The 21,489-nt window shown below is 48.3% G+C and overlaps 6 protein-coding genes across 9 annotated transcripts; 1 reads left to right on the plus strand and 5 right to left on the minus strand.

Annotated features, from left to right (window-relative positions):
* Positions 1-247: 247 nt before the first annotated feature.
* LOC112884004 (ergosterol biosynthetic protein 28) lies at positions 248-2,713 on the minus strand. Its single transcript, XM_025949285.1, has 3 exons — positions 2,456-2,713; positions 1,176-1,382; positions 248-743 (listed from the first exon to the last, which is right to left on the minus strand). Exons 1-3 carry the CDS (start codon positions 2,598-2,600, stop codon positions 664-666), a joined length of 432 nt encoding a protein of 143 aa, XP_025805070.1. The 5' UTR covers positions 2,601-2,713; the 3' UTR covers positions 248-663.
* Positions 2,714-4,556: 1,843 nt separating this feature from the next.
* Positions 4,557-5,059, minus strand: LOC112885656 (EPIDERMAL PATTERNING FACTOR-like protein 2). Its single transcript, XM_025951223.1, has 2 exons — positions 4,958-5,059; positions 4,557-4,883 (listed from the first exon to the last, which is right to left on the minus strand). Exons 1-2 carry the CDS (start codon positions 5,057-5,059, stop codon positions 4,557-4,559), a joined length of 429 nt encoding a protein of 142 aa, XP_025807008.1.
* Positions 5,060-5,828: 769 nt separating this feature from the next.
* On the minus strand, positions 5,829-6,565 carry LOC112887832 (pathogenesis-related protein 1-like). Its single transcript, XM_025954101.1, has one exon. It carries the CDS (start codon positions 6,540-6,542, stop codon positions 5,829-5,831), a length of 714 nt encoding a protein of 237 aa, XP_025809886.1. The 5' UTR covers positions 6,543-6,565.
* Positions 6,566-7,649: 1,084 nt separating this feature from the next.
* LOC112885658 (transcription factor RAX2-like) lies at positions 7,650-8,368 on the plus strand. The gene has a single exon (XM_025951224.1). It carries the CDS (start codon positions 7,652-7,654, stop codon positions 8,366-8,368), a length of 717 nt encoding a protein of 238 aa, XP_025807009.1. The 5' UTR covers positions 7,650-7,651.
* Positions 8,369-10,300: 1,932 nt separating this feature from the next.
* On the minus strand, positions 10,301-15,360 carry LOC112886551 (CSC1-like protein RXW8). 4 transcript variants are annotated; one of them, XM_025952490.1, is made up of 13 exons: positions 15,111-15,360; positions 14,950-15,009; positions 13,814-14,177; positions 13,540-13,686; positions 13,206-13,269; positions 12,905-13,114; positions 12,407-12,598; positions 12,023-12,321; positions 11,633-11,912; positions 11,215-11,490; positions 11,109-11,131; positions 10,898-10,945; positions 10,618-10,760 (listed from the first exon to the last, which is right to left on the minus strand). In XM_025952490.1, the coding sequence occupies exons 3-13, from the start codon at positions 14,092-14,094 to the stop codon at positions 10,754-10,756; spliced, it is 1,827 nt and encodes a 608-aa protein (XP_025808275.1). In that variant the 5' UTR covers positions 14,095-14,177; positions 14,950-15,009; positions 15,111-15,360; the 3' UTR covers positions 10,618-10,753. The 4 variants fall into 4 exon arrangements, with proteins under 4 accessions (XP_025808272.1, XP_025808273.1, XP_025808274.1 ...); XM_025952487.1 differs by having other exon boundaries at positions 10,301-10,760; positions 10,898-11,131; positions 15,111-15,355; XM_025952488.1 differs by having other exon boundaries at positions 10,301-10,760; positions 10,898-11,131; positions 15,254-15,314.
* Positions 15,361-17,921: 2,561 nt separating this feature from the next.
* On the minus strand, positions 17,922-19,944 carry LOC112887569 (NADPH-dependent 1-acyldihydroxyacetone phosphate reductase-like). Its single transcript, XM_025953764.1, has one exon. It carries the CDS (start codon positions 19,160-19,162, stop codon positions 18,218-18,220), a length of 945 nt encoding a protein of 314 aa, XP_025809549.1. The 5' UTR covers positions 19,163-19,944; the 3' UTR covers positions 17,922-18,217.
* Positions 19,945-21,489: the final 1,545 nt, after the last annotated feature.

Below are 21,489 nucleotides of genomic sequence, written 5' to 3' on the forward strand. Positions count from 1 at the left end.
TCTTTCGCTCTTCTCGGACGTGGATCAGTGGCTGTGGTGGCAGAGGTTGTTTAGCAAAGTCACCAGGCGATGCAAGCAAGCAGCGTACTCTGCGCGAGAAGCTTCCATGCCCGAAAACAGAATATCCCATGCAATGCATGCTGCTCCACTGAGTAATCCGCGATATATGTGCAGTTAGTTCACCTAAACAAGAGCTTCAGCAATGATTGCCCATCAAGGGGAGAAGAAAGGCAACAGTCTACAGCTACAAGAAGAAATTTCCAGGGCTGACTGAACGCATCATCCATCTTCAACAGAAAACAAGACGCATCTTTATGCCTTGGCTCGTACAAATGCAAGAACAGTACATGATACTGCAGTATCTCTTTCGTATATATCCCCTTATTGGCGTCTCTCAACATGTGATGATCTGAGCAGCTATCTGTTTCCCAGGCGCACCTGAATGTCATCAAACTGGACGCAGACAAGCTCTTGGCTACAGGATTCAGACGCGCAGTTTACAACGTTCGAATTTCCAGACTCTAATCAGTGGGACAAATGTTTCATGAACCGAAATAACATGATGAAAAATGAAGTACGAATGGCAACGGATCCTTTCTGGCAAGGTCTCTTCACGCATCCTTCCTCCCCCAGACCACATCAAACTAACAACTGAAGCATTCCTCATGACTGCTTCACAGCATGGGATCCTCGGGGGTTACCATGAGAACTCCACTGAAGAAGCATCCATACAATTGACGTTCCTATGTAAAACAAACATGGAATATTCATCAGAGTGGCTAACCAAGACTGAAATGGAGCATCGCTAAAGGTATTGCTTCATGATTTTAGATTTGATGATTGTCACTTATTCTAGCCATCTGTTAAGCTACACACGCAACAAGCACAACGAGCTCCCAAGGCCATTTTGCAAGATGGAACTAATAAATGCAACGCTGCATTGTTTGTAAATGCAAAAAATATAATATTGATGAAATCCAAGTTTTACCTACAAGGCTGCATAGGAAAACATTATAGCTCCAAAAGCTAAATTGAATGAATTTTTTAAGAAAAACACCAGACAATCAACCTTACTCTAACAAGTGTGGTAGTAAAAGCTGATTATTTAGGCTCTGAAGGACTAATTTATCAAAGACAATGAAAATAAAGGTCCATTCAGAAGGCAAATTTAGTACCTGCAAAGAAGCCAACTGTGCTCAGATTTGCCGCAGCCATGGTATGGTATATCAAGTATTCCGTTAGGAAATGACCAAGAGCGTAGATGAATGACAGGAAGGTGGCCAGATATAGAGGCCTATTTTCCAGGTTGAGAGCACAAAGGAAGCACAACGTGCAGGTCAGAAGAGTCCAGACACCAAAAGTACGGCCGTGTACATCAGTCACTGCATGCAACAGAACAACGTTAATCAGACCAGAAATAGAGGATTTCCTTGAGCATGCCACGTGAACAGGAAGTAATTAGTAGGAAGGCTGTCCTTGAGATGCTGCAAAACAGTGTTATGAACTAAAGCTTTTAAGTGCCTACAGGAAAGACAGTGCAGCTGAGGTATCAGGACTTCCTTATGCAATCAATCTAGAAGAAATGCCTGAGCAAGATGAGCTTTACATAATAAGCAAGCAACATGAGCAGTTGACCATGGTTGTATAATAACACCACATACTGCAGTGCTTTTAAAACAGGCAACAAAGAAGTACCCATATAAATACTGTTCTTCTACTATTCAGTAATCACAAGGCTTGGTACCAGACTATTCTTCTTCACGTCAGCATAAGGGTTGCAGAGCTCTACATCGAAATAATAAAGGGACGCCACGCCGCTGGCTTTTGCAGTGATCGCAACGTTCTGAGTCCAGTAAATAGATACGAAGTAGAAAACATTTGTAAAGTATAGACAGGGTGATAGATATTCTTTGTTTCGCTTAGGAAAATCATGGCATGTGACCCTCTTAGGATATCAAGACTCCTGTAAAAAGAAACTACTACTAAATATCTAAGCCTGATCAAATCAGAAATTCAGATATTGTTGTTGTGTGGCTCCTGACCTGTCCAGAACCCAGAATGAGCTGGCGTCACTAAGTGCCCTCGTCAGACTACTGTCAAGTCTCAACTATGCGTCTATGCCAATTGCAAGTCTTGAAATACTTCCTTACTATTATTAGAGTGAGTGAAAACTAAAAAGACGGAATGCAGCGAACGTGCTATAATTTGAACCGATAACAACCTTAAGCTCTTCTTCACCTTGTCTCAATCCATCCGATAAATCCACAACCAAAGATGCACAGAGAACCCCAATTTTGCAGGTTGTAATTAAGTGCGGATCTCAGGGTAAAACTAGCGCACGATCAGATCTACCTACCTACTCAAGCAAGAGCCATAGACCCCGCACGGATGGGCTGAGTTGCCAGCACACAACGAGGCAGAGGGGGTGAAGCGGGAGAGGGAGGGATGCACTCACTCTCCGCCTGGGAGAAGACGGCGACGCGGAGCGCCCAGATGTCGAAGAAGCCGAACCAGACGGAGGCGAGGCGGAGGGAGCCGACGAGCATGAGCCACCATCCCAGCGGCGGCACACCCTTCTTCTTGTTCCCCTCCGCCGGCATGGCGCCCCCCGTGGCAATGCTTCCAGTCCACCGGTGGCGTGGAGAGCGGAGTGGAGGACGGAGGCGGCGCGCCGGGTCGCTGAGACTTGAGTGAGGCCGAGGCGAGGATGATGATGACAGGTGGGTCCAAGCGGGCCTGGCCCTTTTGTTGTTTCGTTAGCAGATGCTGTGTTTGGATGGGCCGGATTGAGTGTTGTGTTGGTGCTGCTGGGCTGGATTCAGATCATGTGGAAAAGCCCACGACGGCTTTATTATATTTGAAATACTGCAAACGAATAGGGTGAGGCGATTGTGATGTGGAAGCTGACAAGTAAAAAGACGCTCGAGCTGAGCACCGGCGAGTTTACTGCGCATATGCATGCAAGCTCGTCGTATATGCATGGACCGCATCGAAAGGGCAATGCAGCGCAGGCACCTGATCTGATCTGACCTGACTGATGAGCTGACTGGACCAGCCAGCAGCAGCAGCAGCCGCCTAGTCTATGCGTCTATTGATAGGATTGGACAGGACGACAAGCAAGGCGCACTTGGCAAAGGGTGGACCTGACTGACTGCTGATTGGATACGCCAACGACCCTGCTGCTGGCAATCCATGGTGGCAATCCAAGCAAAGCAGTCAAGCACCAGCCACCAAGCTTGTCGATGTGCTCGCGTCCATCTCAAGTGCATGCAGCGCGCGGATCAGGATCAGTTCTTCAGAGAGACATTGCCATGGCACTGGCAGGCAGACGGGCACATTTCAACAGATTCAGAGTGCAACAGCAGCAGGTTCGCAGAGCAGAGTAGAGATATGCAATAATGGCTGTATCTGCAACGTATATTTTACACAGCGTCGATCAGGATGAGCCGGTAGTTGAACTATTGGTTTATTTTGAGCTCATGCAATAAGGTTACAATATATGCCGGCAATGACAACATGCACATCGAGCAGGGCACACTGGACGCAGACAAGCTCTCTCTGATCTTTACAGTATTGTGTAATGCAGTGCACTGTTTTCTTTTTTTCTTTTCTTTTCTTGAAAAGGGATTACTAGCTAGAGCACTGTACGTCGCCCGGCCTTCCCGTTTACAGGCATGGCGTAGCTGCATTCGAGCAACCCATATGCGGTTATGACTTCCAGGCAGCCCTGCTACCCTTTTCCAGATCAACAGCTGCAGTGCAGTGTGTGCTGTGCTGTGCCGGCTAGGGTCCTCGCTCTCTGCTGGTGCCTGCAGTGAAGTGTGCAGGTTCAGGCGTGCAGCTATATGCATTGTGCAATTCCCTAGCCCATCCAGCCATCCAGGCAACAGCTGCTCCGTGAGCTGTGGTCGTCGCGGCTCGTAGTACTGCACATTTTGCTGCAGCGCAGGGAGCCAGCCACACCCCAGAGCACTGGTTTGCACTGGAGTTAAATGGGTGCCTTCATTGGATTAGACAGGACGACGTTGCTGTCCTGTCCTGCACTGCATCTGCATGCATGCGTGTGGGACGACACGACACGAGCAAAACGACCGAATCAGAATCTAGCTTGTCTCCCTACTACACGTACTGACACACCCAAGTTAAACCCACTCTTCATTTTTTTCCTACCATTATAACCTACTACTACTGATTTCGAGTGTTGCCATGGATATGTTTAGTGTCCACTCAAGCTAAGGTCGAGAATGAAGGAAAGCTTGAGCCCAAAAGGAGCTACCAAAGGAACGTTGATTCGTAACCATCAGCTAATTAAGTGCATACATCATGAACACCAAGCCGGCAAAACATACACTAGCTAATAAGCAGTCTCATTGAACTCGATCACTAGCAATTTGAGTCCCTGATACGAGCTGAGGAGACCACCCAGAGCTTGACCAAAGACCATCAGCACCAGCACACGCACGCAATACACATCGATTGGCACAAAGAAATAAACTCTGCCGGCGAAGAAGCCGCTCGGATCAATGCATGCATGCATGACCACGGAGCAGTAGCCATCAGGGGTTGAGGCCGACGCCGGCGCCGCCGCACTTGCATCTCCAGCTCAGCGGCTTGTAGTTGGAGTGGTCGTCGTAGGAGGAGACGGACGAGACCTGCCGCTGCCGCTGCTGAGACGTCGACGACGCCCCTCCTCCTCCTTTTCTTGGCCTCCCACCATGGACATGGATCTTCTTGTCCTGCGGCGTGATGGGCACCTGCACAGCCACGCAGCGGCGGCCCCCGCACCACCAGCACCTCCCCGCGCAGCTCGGCGGCCGCGACCCCACCGTGGTCCTCCTCATCATGCTGTTGCTCCTCCCCACGCCACCCGTGCCTCCCTGCACCTGCGTGCCACCACACAATCCGTCGACCATGATCTCGCAGCTTATTACGTGTGTGTGGAGATGAGCGCTCCTACCTGGGTGACGGCAGCCGCAGCTTGGGCGTGGCCTGTAGTGTCATGCGCGGCGCTGATGATGAGCGCCAGCGAGAGGAGGAGGAAGAGACGGCGGCGGCCCATCACTCGCTCGATGGAATTAAGATCGGCGCCGATCGGATTCGGATCGATCAAAAAGGCAAATCAAGCAAATGATGACTAGCCGGCCGGCTGGCGAGGGGAAGAAGAAGAACAAGGACAGGGCCAGCCAGCTCGAACAGGAAGCGAGAGAGAGAGAGAGAGAGAGAGAGAGAGATGCAACAATGGCGATGCAATATATGCGCGGGTCGGGGCTATCGTCTGTAATCTACGCCTGCTGCTGTCTACGACTGATCTGACATGTGCAAATAAAGTGAAGCGATTGATTGAACGGATCCTCTCGTGCAATGCAATGAAACGCAACCAGAGGACAGAGCTGCTGCTGCTGCATGTAAAAGTAGGAAGCTGCTCATCTTTTACCCTTCGACTTGGATCGCCTCGCCACCTCTTCACTGCACCTGCGGCTGCTCCTCCTAGCTGCCCATCGGTCTCACCACGAGGCACAGATTTTGTCCTGCAGTGAAGTGCCTGGCTCTGGCGCTGGCTATCACCTGCTGCAGGTTAATTTAATCGATCTACGGTAACAAAAACGTTCATCAAACATCTAGCTAGGGAAGGCAGGCAGTGAAAACAATAAAAGCCACTCAAAATCAAAAGCCGTTCGAATATACTGATGAACAGGCAAGAGACTGATAAAAAAACAATCAATATAATGAAATAATTCAGAAGGTTTTACATCGTACGTCGACCAATCAGAATATCAGATTGCTGGTCGTTTAAATTGATAATATTCAGAGAGATCATGATGCATGGATCAGAATGGCTTGACGCCGTCGTAGTTGCCCGGAGGCCAGTAGCTGCACATGATCATGGTGTCTCCGTTGTTGCACTTGACGCGTCCGCATCCGACGGTGGTGGTGCTCTTCCAGACGACGGCGGTGTAGTGGCCGCACATCTTGCCGGGGTCGCAGGTGTTGGACCCGTAGTGGTAGTTCTTCTTCTCGCCGTCCCACTCGTCGACGGTGGTCTTCCAGGTGATGCCGCCGGTGCCGAACATGAGGTTCTCGCCGTAGGGCGACGTCGAGTGCACGGGCTTGCAGGGGCCCTTGAGCGTCTCCGCGTACTGCTGCGAGAACTTGGCCAGCGTCTCGTTCCACGCCAGCGGCGGCACGTGCTCCTTGGCACGGAACAGGTTGTGCTCCTTGAGGATGTCGTCGATGGCCTTCTGGTTCATCCCGTTCTCCGGCTCGCCGGCGGGGTCAAGCCCGTATCCTCCGCCGCCGGACGACGGGGTAGACGACGACTCGGACGACGGGGTAGACGATGATGACGACTCGGACGACGGCGTCGCCGGCTCGGCGTTCTGGTAAGCCGTCTCCGGTGGCGGTTCCGCCGCCGCCGCGCTCTCTCCGCCGCCGGTCTCTCCCCCGTAGCCGCCGCCGCTGAAGGACTTGCTCGCCGCGACGAGGCGGCCGGAGAAGAGGAGCAGGCACAGCACGGCGATAGTCATCGTGGCGTGGAGGCGCATGATGATCAATTAATGTCTCGTCGACTCGTCGTCGTCGGTCGATATGATGCGCCTTGCTGCATCCGGCGATGTGGTCTTGTAGCGAGCGGGCGATGCTATTCTTGGAGAGCAAGAGCATGCAAATGGACAGACACGGTGGTGGTGAGATCCATTTTTGGACACGACGGCGAAGCGTCAGCCGAGGCGGAGGAACAAACAAAACGGGTGGTGCGTCGTCTCCTGCTTGCTATAAAAAAGAAAAGAAAGGAGAAACACATGCATGTGGGCCGGCCGCCCGGCGTATGAATGATGAATGAGCAGCCAGCTAGGCCGAAACGTACGTGTTCACGGCCCACCTTAAGAAATATGCGGCCCATACATACGTGCGTAGATACCAATGTTTGACTTCGGACACGTGGCCATAGTTGATTAGATAAAGAGCTGCGAATCGTGGACGTCGTCTCCGGTGTTCCAAGCCACTTAGGATGTTACCATTTTAAATTTGTGCATCTACATTACTTAAGAAATTCTAAAAAAAATATGAATGGATAGTTCATGTCACATTCTACCACCATGCTAAAATTAAGATGCAACAGAAACTTGTACAAGATGCAATAAAAAAAAAAGAAATCTGTATGTCAACAGGGTTGCAACTGTTCATCTCAGACCCTAGGTTGATTTCTCTCTCTTTTTTCTCATTGGACAAGTTTCAATTGCATCACAAACTTTGCATAATTTGAGACGGAGGGAGTACCTGCTCTTTAAATATACTATTTTTAGGCTCGAGCCATTGAATTACTCCATTGCAAAACCCGATTAGTTCAAGTCCATCTACAAGCATGCATGCCGCGAAAGTCGCCGTTCAAATGATGCATGCATGAGAGGTTGAAATGCATGGTGATCACTCCATTTCATTCTGTAATTGAAGGCATGTTACGTTGGAGGCACCTACGTACCGAATCGATGGAATGAAAGGAAACGTATAGTATGGAGCCTCCAATATGATGTTGGAACAAGCTATATATGAGCCCTCCATGCATCCACAAGGAACAACAACTACCAGATCTCATCAACCAGCACTGTACGCACTCAAATCTGTGTGCAACGCGCGAAAGTGCTGTACCCAGGCCATGGGGCGATCGCCGTGCTGCGACAAGGCGGCGGTGAAGCGCGGGCCATGGTCGGAGGAGGAGGACGCGCGGCTCCGGTCCTACATCGAGCAGCACGGCGGCGCCGCCGGCGGCTGGATGGCGCTGCCGCGGAAGGCCGGGCTGCGGCGCTGTGGCAAGAGCTGCCGCCTGCGCTGGCTCAACTACCTCCGCCCGGGCGTCCGCCACGGCGCCTTCTCACCGGAGGAGGACCACGTCATCTGCGCGCTCCACGCCGCCGTCGGCAGCAGGTGGTCCCTCATCGCCGCGCACCTGCCGCCGGGCAGGACCGACAACGCCGTCAAGAACTACTGGAACACGCGACTCAAGAAGAAGATGCTCTTGTTCGCTGGCCGGCAGCCGCACGACGTCGGTCGGAATGTCAATGTCAGCGCGGCACCTGCAGAGGAGACTCCTCTGGCGCCTTGGACTGGCCTGCCGCTCACCGGTTGCGGCAGCGGCGGCGGTGCCGTTGATCAGATGCGCGTTGGTGACGACATGATCGCCAGCATGCTGAAACCCGCCGTCGTGAGCCAGCCAGCAGATTCAAGCTTCTCCAGTGAACCGGCGGCGACAGAGCTCGACGTGATCTTCCGGTCCATGGGCACGACCGGTGGCGAGCACTCTGATCTGTCTCTGAGCAGCACGGAGATTGAGACCGATTGGTATCATCATGCTGACAGTGATACCGTGATATAGCAGCATCTAGGCATGCCGTACTTGTACTGGTGATGGATATAAGCGAATAAGTGTATTTGCATTAGAGGTTTTGTTGCTGTGTTCGTCCTGTTGTTTATCCAACTAGCTACTGGGTTATCTCAAAAGACTTTGTCACCTGCACGTGGTACTGCGATTTGTTTTTTTTCATTATACAGTATAACTCAGATACTCACGATACACGCACACTTATCCGTATCAACGTACGTACACAAACCGCCCTACGAGCATCTTTGAAGATTGAACCGGCAAATTCCGCATTGCTGTCGATGGAAACTTCGCCTACCATTGAAAGCACAACGCCGTTAAATCCTAAAATATTCACTCATAGATCCAAGAACCTGAGGTGAGGTGCTATTGAGACTCTTGTAATCACTAGGCTACAGACTTTTTCGCAGGTAGTGTGATTTGTTGTCGAATTAACAGGCAAGGATACTGCATTATTTCGTAGTTTAATGCCGAAGAATTCAAGTTATTTCACTACATTTCTTAACACAATAGGGCACGCAAGAACTGAAAAAAAATATGGTAAACAACTATAGTGAAGAACCAAGCAAGGACTCGCCTAAGAAACTATGCTCTACTAACTTGTGGCGATGACCTGGTACGGTAGACCATTGAAACTTGATGAACTGATGACGTCTGTACCATGGAGGACCTGGTGCGTGGAACCAAAACTCGCCCAGGAAATCCAGAAAATAAGAAATGCAAGAGTCATCACTGACTTCAGCAGCTTCTCCACTCCTCATCACGATGAGCTGGCCGGTGTAGATTTTTCATGGTCACAACAGCATGCTACGTGTCTCCTTTATCTTCTTATATGTGGTTAAAAACTACCATGGAGCTAGATGCACTTTAGTCAAACTTAAACACAGCACCTCAGTCATCAAGTGCTTCAAATACAGTGGCAGCGGCCTGAGGAAACGCAAAACCGGATTCAAACAGGCTGCTGCCTGACCAATCTAGGTCCAAACATTGCCTGGAAGAGAAGGCCATAGACACCAGACAAAAAATACGCGTCAATTGACTTATAAATTGGGGAACAAAAACACCAACCACAGTCCACAGTGTGAATCCACTTTAAATTACATTTTTTAGACGAAGTCGGTCTAAAACTTCAGGCCTCTGCACCAATTATACGTGCATACTGCCATTAAACTCGTAAACAGCTAGTTAGGTGGTCACCAGTATATTAAGAGCTGCAGATCCACTCTCTCAAATCAAAAGCATGATTGATTTGAGGGAGACAGCAGACAAGTTGCTGCTGGTAGGTTCCCCAGAATGGCAGACCCTTGTCCTACGCAATGGCAGCAGCAGGAAGATTATTTCCTTTCAAGGAAGGAACAGCGAAAAAGATTACAAGTTACTGTCATAAAAGAAGACACGAACACCAACAGAGACAGCAAATATTCACTGAAATCGGTGAGCCCTACATCTCTTTGAAGGACAATACAAAAGATGATCCCCTGATAGATCTTGATGACTAGGCTGATGTGGCTCTAAAGTTTGGTACAGGAATATGATTCCCAACAGCTGCAGATACCAGCTCAATGCTAAATGCTAACAACCTCCACAAAGTACAAAATGATGGCACATGCTTGTTGACAACCATGGATTCGGTAACATGTTACAATCTAGCATGTTTACAACTAAGACAGCTCAAAAGACCAATTAGTATGTCTTCAACTTCAAAACAGTAGGTGCATGGAAACTTGGACTGCTAACAGTGTTGCTAAAGTTCGCACAGGCTCGATCAAAGAAGCCAATGAAGAGGAGGAAGTTTCTAGATCATTTTGGGCAACACGAATTCGTACAATAAAACCATTGGGCATTACATCAAAGTGCAAGGCTCAGGTTTGAATAGCTGAATCTGCCAGCTAACAACTAACATGCAGCACCACAACATGAAGCAACTAAAGACACCAAAATTGCTCAGCACCCATAACGATGCTCTCATATATTTCTATGTTAACCCTTTTTTCTTAGGGAACGCTGTACTATGTATGTCTCTGTACTATGTACAATTACATGAACGGACAGGCCGGCTAACTAATTATCCGATTTTCTATTCTGACAAACCTCTTTTCTGCAATCTGATGAGGAAAGTAATCGACTTCACAGCATGCCGGAGACGGCTAACCGGGAGTCCTTTTAGTGTTGGGTGGGATAGGTCCCGTTTGGGATCCTCACGGGTTTCTTTGCCAGTGGACTCGCCCGAGCTAGAACCTTGCTCCTCATCCCCACCAATAATTTTAATTTTCTCCAGGGGTACATCTTCAGTGTCAGGGAACTGGCAGTAAGCAGAATGTAGTCGGTGGTGAATTTCATCTATTCTTCCTGACCGTTCATCCTCCCTGTCCATGTCAATTAGATCCTGCACAATCACAATACAGCAGTCAATATCACAAGAGAGCAATTCACCGTAACGACAAAGTCTAGCCCTCAATTATTTCCTATGCTCTAGGCAACCCAAATACATCTCCACATGCTATTAAGGAACATTAATATTACCTGTGCAGGAAAAGTCCTGAATAATGGAAGAAGCCGGTTTCTGCAGTACTGGTTAAATAAAAGAGTAAGGATGATAAGAGGTATGGTGAAGCCTGCAGCTATCGGCGATTCTTTAAGGCCAAATACACCAAGGCAAATGACCTGGGTGAGCACAAGAGAGAATATGACTGTATTGTGTGCAATTGGCCAATACAAACCGCCTGTGTCGTACCTTGTTCTATACACATTAAGCAACTGAAAAGAACACAAATAGTGCATTAGAATGATATGAACAACTTTGAGGTAAATAAGAAAAATACATTTTTCAAGCTTCTAACCTGATTGCGGTATACAACATAACCAAGGAAAAAGTACACCAGCAGAAAAGGTAAGATCAGAGGAGCCAGCACAGAGCATGTGAATCCCAACAGTCCAAACAACAGAACTTTTGGTACTTCTGTGTGGTAGGGAAACGAGGGCACGAATTCTGTGTCTTCTCTCATTCTCAGAACATATTTCCTTATAAAGTTCCATATAAGACCAAAGAGCTGCATAAGTTCAGATGACAAACTAGCCCATCCTGAGGTCAGAACATAGGTGATGAAGAAGGTAGCCTGAAAATAAAATTATGTGTACAGAAAGCAAAACAAATGTTAGATGAAAAGTAAATACAGTATCTTTCCACATGCAAGAAATTTATTTATCTTAATCAAAATCTTGTTCTTTTTAAATCACAAGCAAAGAAAAATGATTTACCTGTCCAGGTACAGCTCTAGCAAGCTGGATAGGAATATCCTTTGGGCTTGATAACACATTCAGTTGACTTAGGACAGTACCAGATAATACATTAACAAAGAATATGTTCCAAACTGTGAAGTAGAGCACTTTACAGCAAGCACTCCTCTTCCTTTCGCTGTGAGATGTAGGACCCTCCAATGTAGAAAATAGCATCATAATTGGTGCAACGGTGTACAGAAAAATTTGCAGTACGACACTGGGAAGGTATCCGGTCACTAGCTGAGTCATGTAGTATTTCCTGCACATAGGTAACAGTCAAAACATGTAGTGTGGTGTAGCATCTAGCGGCATGAGATCACATTATACGCCAAACTCTATCTACATGACCTTTATACTATCAATACTCACTTCTTCAATATTCCTCTTAGGAAAGGGAGCCTCTGCTGCAGCTGCTCTAGCTGAGATAGGCCTTGTATAAATGTCACCGGTATCAGAAATAAGAACATAAAAACAATAGAACCTATGAGTGTAGCTATACGACGAATCCAAAGCTGCTTATAGGGTAGCCAAAGATTGGACCAATACACATCTTCTGGTTCTGGAGCTAGATTAGCAACCCATTTCATAGGGTTAGATGTTTGAAGTAATTCTGAGGCGACAAGTGCGGCATAACGAGTTTTGAAAAATACAAAAGCAGCTGTGCATTCCTGCATACAATTGAAAATAGTAATTACCAGTTTATTCCAAATTACTGATAGATTAAGCAAAAGAGCAAATTCATGCAAGCTTAACCTCATCATCTAATTTCAAGCTGGATTCATTGCCAGTTTTCCCCCTGTTCTGCTCGCATTCAGTGTTCAACAACTTGAAAGAATTTGAAGAGGTTCCACAGAAACAACAGCGGTAGGTAATTGCCCTGCATCCCTGATCAACAGTTTCATCTGTGAAATGTTTGAACTTCGTATATGCCTTCTTTGCGCCTGTCTGTCAAGAGTTAAAGACTAAAGTTAGACACCAAAAGCACAAAGTGAAACACAAGTATTCACAAAGGGAAAAAACAAGTAAAGGATTTGGACATTTTTTTTACAGATTCATTTCAAAATATAGAAGAGTACAGATAAGAGATGAAAAGGAATATGGCAATACCATAAATAGAATTTTACACTATCTGCCATAATGATTATCCATATGCCAGAAAATCTAATCAACAGAAGCAGCAGTGTGATACTTCACTCAGAATAGTAAATGCTCTTCATTAGGAAAAGAGAAATGTATTTGAGTATTAAGTACCATTATCTTCTGAACTTTCCCAACTTTGTAAACAACTTGATGGAAGAGATAACTAGATGAGTGATACTTTGTGAAGAAATCGTCAACAGCATCACTGCATGATTCTTTAGCTGTCTTTGGTATTCCACGAACAAGGACTGTAAAGTGGCGTGGATTTGGTGTTGCACTTGTAAGGTGAAGGAGCCTCAACCTGGCAATGTGCTTGTACTCCTGAATTAGGAAAAAAAATGAATCATCAAAAAAGCGTTCCAGCTACAGGGAGATAGAGCATCACAGCCACTCAAATGTCAAACAAACTTACAATGTACAGAAGAATGCAGGCTACTCCAGAAACTATGTACAGGGCTACACAATGGACCCAGAGCCTGCAAGGAAACCGGAATATAAAGTGAACATCAGTCGAGTCATGCATTTTGTTCTGTTGTATTCCTCATATTATGTTCTGTTGTACAATGCTCATTCCTCAAATTCTAAAGAAGTGAAGCATGGCAGATTAATCAACGCAGAATATTGCCAAAGGCACAAAACATTTTTAAAATGCCAGTTATTAATACAGCATACAGACAAAAACACAACATTTCGGCAACTGGTGACACCAGTTGATAATAAAATTGAAAAGAATTTGCTCGGCTTACCATCTTGATCCCACCTCCACGTTCCCAATTGTAAATATATCCAGTGATTCCGAAGGGATTCGAACATGCTTTATATCTTTTCCAAAATAGTTTAGAGGGAGAATTCCGAAGACACACAGAAGGGCAGCGAGGGAGAAGATGCGTATGCTGTAGAATGCATAAAAAAAATTCATCAGTCTGCCAATTTAGTTGCTGAGGTTAAACACATCCACAAGCACGCAAGTTTGACGACAAAGGAAACAAGGAGGTGAAACGGAAGTTTTGCATGCCGTACCTGAATACAAGAATTCTATTGAAAACAACAGCATCCAACCCAGCAGCGGCCAAGATCTCTTCCTCTGTACACTGCAGGGCTTTCACTATCCATCCGGTCGATGGGACAAATCTCTCCAAGATAAAAGCCCCCCGGAGCCGTTCATTCTCCTCGACGATCCTGCGGCCAAAGTATACCCTGACATTGGCCGGCTGCTTCCTGAGAACAGAGTAGAGCGACAGGAAGAGCACACAGAGGCCGATGTTAATGCCCGCAGAGGTCAGAAGCGCGCTAATTTTCATCTCTCGGTGTCAAGCGTGTCGCGCGCTGGCACGGTTTATGTCATCTGAAGAGAAGCATCTTCCCTGGTAGCCTCACTCAGTTCCTGCAGGAAGAGATTGATATCAAAGACGCGTTTATTGAATTTACAAATGTAACAACACATCACCGTCCAAAAGAGCACTTTAGAATAGTATATAATACTCTGCCGAACACTAGCTGTCCCAACTGCCAATATCTTGCTGTGGGAAAACTATAGTAGAAGTTGAAAAGCAAAGATTTGAAGAAAAACTACAGTTTGGCCCGTGTGTGAAGTCCAAGGTAACGTGGCCAAAATCAGAGCTTTCTGGTGTTGTATGTTGATTCGTGGTAGCGTGAAGGATGGGTGATACGATGTGAGAGAAACGTCAACGTCGTTAACCGGATGTATGGAGGGCAGGACGATTACTTTAGTCATCAAGTGGTAGATTCGATTGGATTGGATCGAGAATCGGAACAATCTTGCGTGCGAGCTTGAGCGACAGCGGGCGGGCAAGGACGCGATGCGGAGAGCAGAATCATTGCTTGCAGCACATCTTTTTTGGAAGAAAAAAAAATCAGACTGCTCGTGATAATAATCGATGAAATACAACAAGCGCCGCCTACCGCCGACGAACTGAACCAGAACAGAAGAAGAGGGGGTGAAAGGGTTGCAAGGGTCGGGGCGACCGGCGGCGAGCAACTGCGCGAACAAAGGGAGGAAGCAGCAGCATGAATCGCGGGGGGGAAGGGGCTACTAGGATGGATTCGGCGAGGCAATCGAATGCCCCGGACTAGTAGTAGGAGTAGTAAATAAACAGTATAATACTAAACGAGAAGAAGAAAATCGAGTCAGTTACCGCTCCGGGGCGAAGGCCGTCCCGTCCGTTGCAGCAACCGCCGCGGCGATTCCGGGGCCGCTGAAAGTCGGTTAGAGCATTAAGCATCCAGGGAAATCAGGGAGAGAACGGGGGCGGAGATTAAAACAAAGGCTCAATCTTTAGAAAGAAAGCCCTCGTACCTTGAGGAAGGAGGGAGGGAGGGAGAGCGCGGCAATGGCGAGGCGATGGATGGACGCCGGCGGCTTGTGGGATTGGAGGGAGAGGAGAATCGAGGAGGGAGGGAGGGAGTGCTTGGAGTTGGAGGGGAGGATTCGAAACCAACCTGGCGGCGGCGGCGGCGGCGTCCGCGTCTCCTCCGTTGTTGTGGTTGTGGCGGCTCGGCTCCCTTCCCTTGCCTCTTCCTCCCGCTGCAGCGCGGCGGCGTTTAATCAGTTTGGGTTTGAACTCCTCTTGATTATTATTATTATTTTGTCTTTGTTTCTTTTATTTACTCCCGAGACGAGTAGGAAAAGAAAAAAAGAAAAAGGATTATATATAGATATTAATTAAACGCTTACAGGTAATCGTCAGTTGTGCTGCTTACGCAAATGACGAGGCTTGTCGCCGAAGACGGCACGTGGTCGGTTCCCGGGGCACGTAAGCAGGCGTCCAGCGCCTTCCTTCGTCAGGCAGCCGAATTCTGCTGGATCTGCGTATTACGCTAGCCATCAGAATTTAGCGTAAAGCTGTTTTATAAATCCGTGCTAAAAATAATATAGAAATTATTTTATAAGCCCGTGCTAACATGATATGATATGGAAGTTGTTTTGTTTCACCGGGCTTTAGCTTTACCGGTGCTAAAATGTCCAAAGGCAAGGTGTGAAAACAGTACTAGTTGGAGTTGGAGGCTGCTGCTTCCAGCTTACGCATGATGGCAGTCATTTTCTGTCTTGCCTTGCGTACTAGTCGGTGTACGACGTGCCTAGCTAATAGGAGTGCGCCACACACAACCACGAATTACCGGCAGCGAAGTCATGAATGAATTTTGAGATGCAGAGGAGCATGATATGCAAATGCAGCACCGGCCAATGCCAAACCAGACAGCGACCATCTGCGAACTGCGATCCATTCGCTCCTTTTTTTTTCTGTACGTGCACCCCATGCCTTGGACCGATTCGCGTCAAAGAATCCGAGAACACAACCAAAGGGTTCCGGTGGGCGCAGCGATTCCGTGGACGCAGTCGATTCCGCCAGTTCAATTGCCGCAGCGGCTCGTACCCCAGATTTTCACCGATTCCAGTGGGTATTTACACACCTGCCATCGGTTACAACATACCGGTTCGGCTTTTTTCTTTTTTCCCCCACCCATCAACAAAAGCCTGGCCACCGAAGACAGAGCTCGCGCCTCCGGCCGCTCGACGCCCCGCCAGCCAGCCGCTCGACGCCCAATCGCCGCGCCGCCTCTCCCGCCCCGTCACAGCGCCCGCCGCGTGCAGCGCCGCCTCTCCCTCGGCCGACGCCACGAGCACCGTGGTCGGCACCTATCCTCCAGATCCAGCGGCTCAGGCTCGGCTTGGGTTGCCGCTGGCCGGCCCCTGCACGCCCGCCGGCCGCCTCCACCCACTGCCGCCGGTGCCTCCGCCCCGTCCTCATTCCCCACCCCAAATCTCCGATGGCTTTTCCTCCCCACCCCGTCCTCTTGGCTGCCACCACGTCGAGGTAGAGGTCGTCGCTCCTCCTCTGCTAGATGGCGCGAAGTAGCTCGGCGAGCCGAAGGACCGCGCGATCTTCGACGCCTTGGACGACGACGCCGACCCGACCGGCGACGTGGTGCTCGACGACGGCGCTCAGCCTGGATAGGCGTGCGAGCACGGATCAGAGGAAGAAGATAAAGCCCTTTGTCTGACGAGTGGGCCCTGTAGGTGAAAATGTTAAAGAAAAAAAGAAAAGAATGGAAAAGGATGTATAGAGCTGGATTTTAGAACACATGGTTGTAATATTTAGAATTTAATTATTTAATATATGTTCAAATTTATTTAAATTCTAGTTCAAATATATTTTTTATTTATTATATGAGATCCCTTTCTATTTCTATCAGCTATATTTGTATAGAACATCAAAAAAAATGATTTTTTCCCAAAACCTTCATCTAATTATCCATCTGATCAATTTGCATATAAACAGGGTCTTAGGAGCATAAGTGTGTTTTTAGCCAAACAGTTTTCAGTTTTTCCACAGCTGTCAGCTCACAGTAGCTTTTCCATAGCTGATTTCAGAAATCAGATTTTCAGAAATCCACAGTTGAACCAAACACACCCTAAAGATCCTTATCCGTTCGTCAGAATCTCTATTCTCTAAAGATGTACAATGGCGTACTATCTGCATACATAAAAAAAAGCTATGAATTTAAATTTATCAAAACAACTACAATTTGAAATAGGGGAGGACACGAGGCGCACAATATAATGGTACGATTTACGTGCAGTAGCCACGGCTCGATGTTGTCAAAATAATGTGCTCGTGCTTGCGTCATGCATTGTACGTACTTATTAGAAAGCAAAGCACGGATTAGATGTTGCTAATTAATTAACCTGCGTGTCCCGTGCAGCCTCTATGGCCGTACATGCGTGCATACTGATGGAGTCGTTACACGTCGCCATCGGCACCGGCCGGCCACAAATCGTCAATTAGCAGGACATGATGATCCATCCACCCCATGGAAGCATATTCAGGGTCTATTTGGCGACCGAATGCATAAGGCTACCTGTAAATTGCTCCCAAATAAGAACCTCTCTCCAACAGCTGCTTGTTCCTCCCATACATGTTTATCCATTCATCAAGATAGTTGGTCATTCCATAAAGAAATTAAAAAGTGTCTACCTGTCAGCACCGCAAACCACTAATTTTTTTTAGGAAGTCCTGCCACTAAATAATAATGGATAAGGCTCTATTTTTGGAAAGGAGACAAACGCAGCAGACTCAGAGTTCTTTTTCTGACAAAAAAAAACACAGAATAAATATGCATACTCATTTTTACTCTCCGATAAGCAAATCTTTCAAAAAACAATAAGCAAATTGGAACATATACAAACGCATTTTCACCCATTTAAATTCTAAGCATTAACAAAATTTGAAAACTACCAGCATACATATGCCATAATAAATAACCTAGCCAATTGGTTGTAATGATAACATATGCCATTGTTGGGCCCTCATCTACAACTGAAAAATGCGAGCCCAATTTGATTTCTTGGGCATCATAACCTTACACTGGGCTCCACAGGAGAGTAGCGAACATGGGCCCTCACTAGTCCAAGGAGGCGGGTGGTATGGTCGTCTTGTTGTGTAGGCCGAACCGCCTTGCGAAGAATGCGTCGCGCACCCACCCGGGCGACGCCGCCAGCGCCGCGAACAGCAGCGTCATGTGCCCGTACACGATCTCCCTCGGCGGCCGCGCGCTCATCACCCGCCGCGCCACGTGCCTCGCCAGCGCCCCCGCCTCCGTCGCCCGCCCCGCCTGCGACGCCCGCGCCCGCTCCTCGATCGCCGCCGCGAAACCCCGGTACAGCCGCCACTCCCCGCGCCCGGCCGCGGCCAGCCCCGCCGTGTTCGCGCGCCCCAGCCCGGACCGCACGGCGCCCGGGACCACCGCCACCACGTGCACCCCGAACGGCCGGAGCTCCAGCCGCAGCGCGTCCGTCGCCGCGTGCACCGCCGCCTTGGACGCGCAGTAGGGCGCCGCCCAGGGCGTCGCCGCGCGCCCCACCACGCTGCCCACGTTCACCACGCGCCCCGACCCGCGCCGCGCCATGTGCGGCGCCACCGCGCGGACCATCCGGACCTGGCCCAGGAAGTTCACGTCCATGGCGCGCCGCACCGACTCCAGCCGCAGCTCCGCCAGCGGGCCCGTGCACCCGACCCCGGCGTTGTTCACCAGCACGTCGATGCGCCCGTGGTCGGCCAGCACGCGCCGCACGGCGCTCTCGACGCTCGACTCCGAGGTCACGTCCAGCGGGAGCGTGTCCGCCGCCGCCGCGAGGTCGGCGAGGTCCGGGACGCGGTCGGGGATGTCGGTGGCCACCACGCGGCAGCCCAGCGCGGAGAAGGCCAGGCAGTACTCGTACCCGATGCCGCCCTTGGCGCACCCGGTGATGAGCACCACCGGCTGCTGCTGCTGCTGCTGCTCGGCCTCGCAGTCGCCGGCGACTTCGCTGCTAGCACCAGCGCCATCGTTCGCCATGGGCTGCGGCATCTACATACATGCATTCAGGTAGCGTCGAATGGAGCGTTCAGATAGATTGATATATATATATACGCGCGAACGATCGACCGAGAGACGATTGGTTCATTGTTTATGCATGTTGTTGTGTTTGGGATGTCCGTCAGGAGGATTCAGACGGGGAATATGCAAGAGGGATATGCGATCGCTCTTGGCGCCTTTTCCTTGGAGGCCTGGATACTCAATTAGTTTTACCGATAAGCACTACAGATTGGTGATCGTGCTGATGGCGTCGTCTTCTTGGGGGATCCGGCCGGTGTTCCTGCATGCTGGTCATCTTTTCTTCTTCTTATTGCTCCGGTGATCTTCCGCGCCGGCTGTCGGCACCCTGCAGCTACTTGGATGCATGCTATTGCTACTTGTTGAAGCGCACCGTTGGACGGATCACAGCCTCGCTCACAGGTGCTTTAAGCAATCATAGTGTTTGAGCTGGTGATCTATCCTGCAGGACGCTAGCTGCATCCGTCCAAGATTGGTCATGACCACATGATATGCAGAAGTGGTTTCATTCTGCCACTGTTGCTCGGTCGGACGGATCAGTCCCAAAAATCAGTGGCCAAGCAGAAGCCAGAAATGGGCTAGCACTGTTTCTTGATGTGCAGGCAGCTGAATCATTCAGGACTAGCACAACGACAGACAGAGAATGATGCTAGATCAGACCTGGATAGAGAGAAACAGAGCCTACGCACAAGTCTTGCCATCGTTTCAGTCACTTTCTGATAAAACCTACCTGTACAAACCTCTAGAAATAGGAAACTAGCACGGAAGCTTCACTCATTGTTTATTGGATTGTTTGCCCGTTCATTTTGCTGAACAAGTCCAGTCAACACATTCCAGCAGTACAGTTTGATCTTCAAATACCACATGTGCTGTTGCATCAAAAAAGAAATACCACATGTAGTATTATCGAACGGTACCAGTGGCTCGTCAGAGGCTAGAATTTGCAAGACAGTAGCTCATTTCACCACGTCATTTGGAATAGTCATGTATGATGACTAGTTTATTAAGACAAACTCTGTGGAATTCCATCACAACAAGACATCCCTATCCTATATATCATATCATGGTCAGATTATTCAAGTCCGTAGCATTCAAATTTATGGCGGCTAAATTCCTCCTCGGTAGCATTGTTTTTCTTTTTACATGTTTATCGTACTCCAAATTGCTAAACAGTTGTAGGTAGGAATGTTCAATTTGTAATCAGGTTTCAGGTGTAGCGATTTTAATTCGTATCCGCAGCCCTGCCCAATAGCTGACGAGCCTTTTGGATCGACGATGCCACTAGCGGTCAACGTAGCCGGTTTGGCATATCTTAGTGTCCTATCACAGTAGTACATGAGAAGGATTTCCCAACTCCTTGATAGCGCTACCATCCGGGGCTGCTGCATCAGTGAATGAATCTCTGCTAATATTTAGGTGTATCTGTTCCTAAAACAAACTAAACTCTGTAAGGATGAAAAAGAAAACTTGCATCTTTCGTTTCTTTAAAAGATAATTTCAGATCGGCTGAAAGAACTGAAATTCCAGATGCAAAATAGCATCTCTCCTATTCAACACTCGACCACCAACATCTAGCAACCTACCACCTTATGTAAAGTTTAATCAGAATGTAAAATCCAACCCAGCTAGCGTGGCGATATGTATCTTCAATCTTCTCGTTCAGATACAGTCTGTAAATGTGCGAACAGTGCTGCTGGATCTTGAAGTCCGCATGACAGTAACTGGTAGGTAACTAACGAGTTGGCATTCTAGATGCTCTGTTTCATAGGTTTGCCAGGCATATCCCCGCCGCAAGAGAATTACGTTTTTAACATTCATTCCCTCTCTGTGGTCTCACTCAAATCTGTATTTGTCGATTTGCGTGCGTAGAAAGTCTTGGCTTGTGCTTTGACTCTTGCATTGTTACCTTGTGTTCTCATTCATATGATGTATATATAGCCTTGCATTTGCTCCTATCCAAGTCAGTATTCAGTAAGATAAAGTCAGAATTTTGGGAACTAGTCTTTTACTTTCCTAGGGTTGTTGTTGTGTGGATGGTCACATGTTTATTATGCCGAACAGCATTCTTTTATCAGGAATACAAACACAAAGTCCTGCCGCCAGTATGTTCTTCTCCACAATCTGCATATATAGTTTGTTGCAATCCCAGAGCCCAAAAGCTATAAGAAGGAGATACAAATGGGCATTATTATTGTTATTAAGAAAAGGAGGAGAGAATGGTCAAGCCATCACTGTTGAAGGCCATCCACCCTAACAAACTTGCAATTCCCTGCACTTAATCCCCACCATTACCAATTCCT

The sequence above is a fragment of the Panicum hallii genome, chromosome 3 (assembly GCF_002211085.1).
Source record: "Panicum hallii strain FIL2 chromosome 3, PHallii_v3.1, whole genome shotgun sequence".
NCBI lineage: Eukaryota > Viridiplantae > Streptophyta > Magnoliopsida > Poales > Poaceae > Panicum > Panicum hallii.